The sequence below is a fragment of the Lethenteron reissneri genome, chromosome 6 (assembly GCF_015708825.2).
Source record: "Lethenteron reissneri isolate LAM-NWPU_2019-01 chromosome 6, ASM1570882v1, whole genome shotgun sequence".
Taxonomy (NCBI): Eukaryota; Metazoa; Chordata; class Hyperoartia; order Petromyzontiformes; family Petromyzontidae; genus Lethenteron; species Lethenteron reissneri.
In genome coordinates this window covers 5513742-5520079 of record NC_083784.1, presented here as the reverse complement: position 1 = coordinate 5520079, position 6338 = coordinate 5513742, and the positions used below count along the sequence as shown (strand labels likewise).

The 6338-nt window shown below is 55.0% G+C and overlaps 1 protein-coding gene across 1 annotated transcript in view; it reads right to left on the bottom strand.

Moving 5' to 3' along the window:
* Positions 1–6: 6 nt before the first annotated feature.
* Positions 7–6338, bottom strand: part of FAAP100 (FA core complex associated protein 100) — a 13184-nt gene continuing 6852 nt past the window's right edge. The window contains exons 2-6 of the mRNA XM_061572439.1: positions 4621–4733; positions 2854–3079; positions 2303–2431; positions 1578–1943; positions 7–689 (exon numbers count right to left, since the gene is read on the bottom strand). Of these exons, the coding sequence (XP_061428423.1) occupies positions 444–689; positions 1578–1943; positions 2303–2431; positions 2854–3079; positions 4621–4733 (1080 nt within the window). The 3' untranslated portion in view covers positions 7–443. The remainder of the gene's footprint in view (positions 690–1577; positions 1944–2302; positions 2432–2853; positions 3080–4620; positions 4734–6338) is intronic.

Below are 6338 nucleotides of genomic sequence, written 5' to 3'. Positions count from 1 at the left end.
GGAGAGTGCGTCGAGCGGGATAGAGGAAAGGGAGGAGTGGTAGGAGAGTGTGTGGAGGGGGGGAGAGTTAGATGAGAGGGGAGAGGTCGGAAGCGGTGAGTCAAAGGAGGATCTTGAAGACTATGAGTGCGGCTCTGAAGTTTACGTGGGATCGGATTGGGAGGCGGTGGAGAGATCCGGGTAGTGGGGTGACGTCTCGTTTACGGGCGGGGAGTCTGGCAGGAGCATTTAAAATCGTTTGGAATTTGGAGACGAAGGGCTGTGTGGAGGCCGTAATAGAGTAGAGAGTTGCAATAGTTGAGTCGGGATGTGATTAAGGCATGGATGAAGGTCTCGGTATCATCTGAGGTAAGGAAATGACGGATACGACAAACGGAGGTAGGATAATCCTGCAGAGTGAAGATATTTCGGAGGAGAGCGAGAACTCGGGATCACTTCCGGGTCTAATTTGTATCCACTGCAGAGTCGCTGCAGCGGGGCGCACCGTCTCCGTGTCGGGGCACGCAGCACAGCGCCAGCGCGCAGCAGTCGTACAGCTTCACGGGCGGCGGGGCGCCCCCCGAGACATCCTCCTCCTCATCCTTCATCGCCGCTGTCGCCGCTGCCGCCGCAAGGTGCACGGAGAAAACCCCGCGAGGAGAGCTGTAGAGTAGCTGGGCGTCGTGGCAGCAGGCTGCAAGGACGGGGCCCTTCACAACGTGGCACAGGAGCACCCGGGTCGCTCGGGGGTTACCGACTCCCCTCCGCTGCTACCCTCCCACCAACCCCTCCTTGTCTCGTTCCGCGATTTTACCCGGATTGGGCTATCGTCGTCGCGTCGTCGAGAGAGGAAGAATCCGTTGGGAACTCGCACAGAGCAGTGGAGCCCTTCGTGTTAGAGAACGGCTCACACAAGTGGGTATTACAGAGCTACTTCTTAGATCTCTGCAAGTGACACAGTAGGAAGCAGCATTCTCCCATCCGCCCTGGTAAATAGAGCAATAGAGTAATGTTCTAGATTTCAAGTTTTCGTGACTGCAGGGATCCATACTCTTTGGTTCTTTCGGTAAAGTCACGTAGGTATAAAATAAAATATCTTATATCTACGTGACTTTACCGAAAGAACCAAAAAGTATGAATCCTTGCAGTCACGAAAACTTCAAATCTATAATTAAATTATAATTATAAAGCCACACAGTCGTTGGTCACATGACAGACACTTTAAAGTGCTGAAATGCGATTGCACCTCACCTGGTTTTGAATTTAAATAAAACAACGAGGTATCATGCGCTCTGTGATCACACGAGGCCCACCACTTCAAAACAGCCTGCCCGTCAATGCAAGCATCCTATCCACACCAAGCAACAGGCGCTGTGCTTCTAGTTTATTGCGCTCGATCACCGCGGCCGTTCAAGTAGTTCTGAGCAGATGGTAAACGCGAACGGTCTTCGCGTCATCAAAGGTCATCGTTAAGCAATATGTGAGTGCCGCCAAAGATTTCCAAGAGTCTGACTTGACCCTCGGTGAGAAAACATTTTTTGCCAGCCTGGTCTAGGACGGGGCAGGTGTGCGTGTGTGAGCGCGCCCGTTGGCTCTACCGGCACGTGCAGCTCTCGCACGAAGGGGGCGCCGGCGCCACTTGGCTCGTCGTCCCGTGTCACCGTCACCACCTCCCCCTCCGCCCCCACCACCACCAGGCAGTTGTGCCCCTTCCGGCTGGCGGCGCCGTCCGCTCGGGGCACCAGTGCCGAGGCCACCAGCACCACCGGCTGCTGCAGGTCGTGCAGGAGGATGGGGCGGTTCCTGAGCGGGCGTGGCTCTGAGATGGAGGAGGAAGTGGCGTTGCCTGGGCCCGGCGTGGGAATGGCGTAGAGCCGCCCGTCTGGCAGGCCGCACAGCAGCGCAGAGAGCGCCAGCATGGCGGCGTCCACTCCCAGCAGCAGCTGGAAAAGTGCTGGCTGCAGCTGCGGCGGGAGACGGTGGCGATAGTGAGACCGGCCGTGACGTCGCATGACAGAGTCTCGCCTCTACTGCGAGCAACCAGTGGAGCAACCGATCGCATATGGATGCAGGTACGTCCACAATGAAGTTATTAAGTTGCATGCAACCACAGTGGATGACAATAACAACTGAGTGTTGGCCAAAGGGGGGTACGTCGGCCAACATGGAGATGCAGCGATAAAATTGAATTGCGTGCACGTGCGGTTTGGTTTGTGAGATGGCCGACAGCTTGGGGTGACCTTCATCCAGCAGTGAATCAATCGTGGCTAACGATCGTGATGATGAAACGTGACGACGCGGCTTGAGAGATGAAACCCTCCACCTGTATTGAGCTGGGGGTCGCTGGTGCCGCGGAGACCGACCGGCTTGTGGTCCCAACGCTCACGAGGACGGGCAGGGGGCACGGGGTGGCCGCCGCAAATCCAGCTTGCGGCCAAGTGGTACCCTCCACCTATCATCACAACAACAACAACCACCATTGGTCACGAAGTGACGGTGGCTTCACCACGGCGCTTGTGCCAGGCTATGTGCACTTTTAAGGCCACGTAAAGTGTCGAACGCCCCCTGGCAGGAGTTCACGGGATAGACCAATGTGTCATGGGTTGACCGAGATGACTGGCCGATGCACCACCTGTGCCCCCTACTGTGCCAACCTGTCATCACACCACCCGCACCTCACACCCACGCACGCCGTTACATAACTTCACACGGCCCAAGGTCACGCAGGGGATGCGATAACAGTATAATGAATAGCAGAATTGTTCATATCCTTTTGAAAAAAAAATTATACGAAAAAAATTTCACAGATTTCTTCGTGCGCCTCTCTGCAGTTGTGGGTTCTGGACAATCATCCCTGCCCTGGACGTCACTCACGGTGCTGCAGGAAGACAGCGTGACCCGCCCCAGCTGCTCGCTCCGGCACGAGCTCTCGGCGCCTGCATCGGGCAGCCGCCACCAGCTCACGTCCCAGGGTGCCGAGCCGCCCAGCGTGGCGAGGAGAGACGCGCCGGCGCCGGGCAGCGGCAGCAGACTCACGGCCCCCGGGGCCGCAAGTATCGCGTCCGTCTCGGTCACGTCACGGTCCCACCAGCCGTCGCCACTACAACGGCAGCAACGTTAATGGCTTCAACAATGACAATTATATTCTTAGGTTTTTTCGGTAAAGTCACGTAGGTAAAAATTTTCATTAATAAAAGTAAAATAAAAATCAGCAATCGTGCTGTGACGGTTCCACCTGAAGACGGAAGCTTGTGTTGCCTCCAAAACGTCGTGATTTTTCTTTTTCTTTTATTAATTTAAATTTTTACCTACGTGACTTTACCGAAAAAAATCTAAGAATCCTTGCAAGTCACGAAAGCTTCAAATCTAGAAATGACAATTATAACAGAAAATAATCACCCACATGGTAATTCACTGAATCGAGTGGCTGCAGGAATAAAGTGAGCCCATTACACAGTGCATACAAATTGAAAAGTAATTTAATTTTATGCATGTCATTTGTGGCATTATCGCAAGCTTGATAATTGCTACCAATTGATGAACTGCTGCACAAAGAGACCTCTGATCTATGCGGCGGTGAAAGGCAATGCAGCAATATCAATCGTCACGCTGTACTTCTATGCTCCCACCTGTGCTCCCCGCCTTCCAGTAGCAATAAGATGCAAACGTGCGCTCACAAACGGCAGGAAGGTACAACTCCCATCATGACCTGCATGCATGTCACGTGGCCACAGTGCATGCATGATGCTCTCAGCCTCGTCTCGGCCACCAACTCAACAGAGGTGACAGTGTGGCTTTATAATTATAATTTAATTCTAGATTTGAAGTTTTCGTGACTGCAAGGATTCATACTCTTTGGTTTTTTCGGTAAAGTCACGTAGGTAAAAAATGGAAATAAATTAAATCACGACGTTTTGGAGGCAACAAAAGCTTCCGTCTTCAGTAATTTGACACAGTAATTTTGCTGTGACGGTTCCACCTGAAGACGGAAGCTTGTGTTGCCTCCGAAACGTCGCGATTTAATTTTTTTTAATTTCTTACCTACGTGACTTTACCGAAAAAAACAAAGAGTCATTATAATTTAGATCACCAACTCCCGAGTTGAAATGTGGCCATCACGCAACGACTTGCGTGGCAAAGCACAACCAAATTACCCACACGCCACGCACAAACGGCGTGGGTATAGGCCCCTCATCCAGCAGTGGATTGACCGACACATCTGAGGTCGCAAACGGGTTTTGATTCCTTACCCGTACCCGGCCGCACCAGGGTCGCAAACGGGTATCTGTACCCGGCCGTACCCGTACCCTACACCCGTACCCAGCCAGGTACGGGTATCGGGTACCTGATTGCGACCTCTGGGATGAAGCCATGTTGCAGGCGCGGGTGGGTTGATTCTAGGAACTTGAATTGTGAGAAGAGACAAGACGTTGGGAAATGAGTGACAAACGGTGACTCACCAGTGACTCACGGGCCTACCCGTACCCGTACCCGGCCGCACCAGGGTCGCAAACGGGTAGCCGTACCCATACCCGGCCGGGTACGGGTAGCCGGGTATCGGGTAGGGTACGAGTATCGGGTACCCGGTTGCGACCTCTGCGACACGTGCGCAGCAGCCAGGCCCACGGCGAAGCCACCTGCCTGGAATCCGCGGCGAGCGCGAAGACGGCGCCGCCGTCGCACAGCACCAGCAGCCGCCCGCACTCCATCTCCGGCTGCACGTCCAGCACGGGGCGCGGGAAGCACAGGATGGCCTGCACGCACGCACGCATGCAAAGACAACGATCCCCCGTGTAGCCTTAACAGACTGTAGGGGCAAGTGCTGTTAGCGAGCACCTATGAAGGCCGGAACGGTACACGAGGGGGTGGGTGGCCAGCACCACGCCCATCCGCCTTTGTCTTCCGAGTGGCGATGTTTACACACTGCACCAGGTACTCATTTAAGGCTGAGTCGACCTAGGGGAGGCCCAGGACCGGTTCAGATAATCGTCACGGGTGTTGGCCGTGAGCGGGAATCAAACCCGGGTCGCCGTGTTCATAGCGCAGCGTGCTAACCGCTACACCACCGCTCACCACCATGCTGGGTGTGTTGGTGCACGCATGCACGCACGCACGCACACGCAGTGAAGGGAGTGATCAGCCGCTGGTGATGCAGCTCCTCCCAGCGGAGCCTTGCAGTAAATTCCTAAAACCCAGAGCGATGGCACCGAGGCTGTCCTCGCAGTGAACCCCGTCCGCGTGTGTCGAAACGCGCATCCCCTCCCGTACGGGAGGATGGCAACGACGCTCGTTATGTTGAACACGATCCACGCCGTCACCACATCGCGAAGCGTGAAGAGCCGCTGACGGGTGAAATCATCGCCACTGGGCCAGCGGATCCACGCTGAGCTGGCGGGTTGCATCGGGCACCGGGAGCGTCCCTGAACGGAGCAGCTCCACAAACCCCAGGGTGGCAAGGGAAGCCAAAGGGGGGGCACGGTGGGGGGGCAAGACCTTCATAACTTAGGCGAACTCGCAGTGAAAGTGCCAACGTTTGAAATGAACGACCGTAAATAATAACTAAACTTTGAGAAAATGTTGCCGATGTATGCAGCAAGGCGATGATTTAACACGCGCACGGAACGGAATGCACCCGTCACCGTTCCAACGTGGACGGAAAAGTCAGCGAGTCCGAGTGCGTCCCACGCTCCCTGATCCAGAGAGAGGTCAAGTGTTTAGAGCTAAATCGCAGTTCAAATTCGCTGAACTAAGTCCTACGGAAAGGTTAGGAGGCGCACTTCGTTATCATCCACATCTATAAACTGTCTGAAGTGTGTGTGCATTCTGAATTCCTGGAAGTGCCCAGGGGTAGAGGGTGACAGGGCGTGGGGTCTGGGCTTGCACAGTACTTGGTGTGTTGATGCTTGGTGCTCGATGTGTGTGTGTTGGTGCTGGGGGTGTGTGTGTGTTGGTGCTGGGTGTGTTGGTACGTTGGTGCAGGGGGTGTTGGTGCTGGGGGTGTTGGTGCTGGGTGTGTTGGTTCTGGGTGTGTTGGTGCTGGGTGTGTTGGTACTGGGTGTGTTGGTGTGTTGGTGCTGGGTGTGTTGGTGCTGGGTGTGTTGGTGCTGGGTGTGTTGGTGCTGGGTGTGTTGGTGCTGGGTGTGTTGGTGCTGGGTGTGTTGGTTCTGGGTGTGTTGGTTCTGGGTGTGTGGGTGCTGGGTGTGTGGGTGTTGGGTGTGTTGGTGCTGGGTGTGTGGGTGTTGGATGTGTTGGTGCTGGGTGTATTGGTGCTGAGTGTGTTGGTTCTGGGTGTGTTGGTGCTGGGTGTGTTGGTTCTGGGTGTTGGGTGCTGGGTGTGTGGGGTGCTGGGTGTGTGGGTG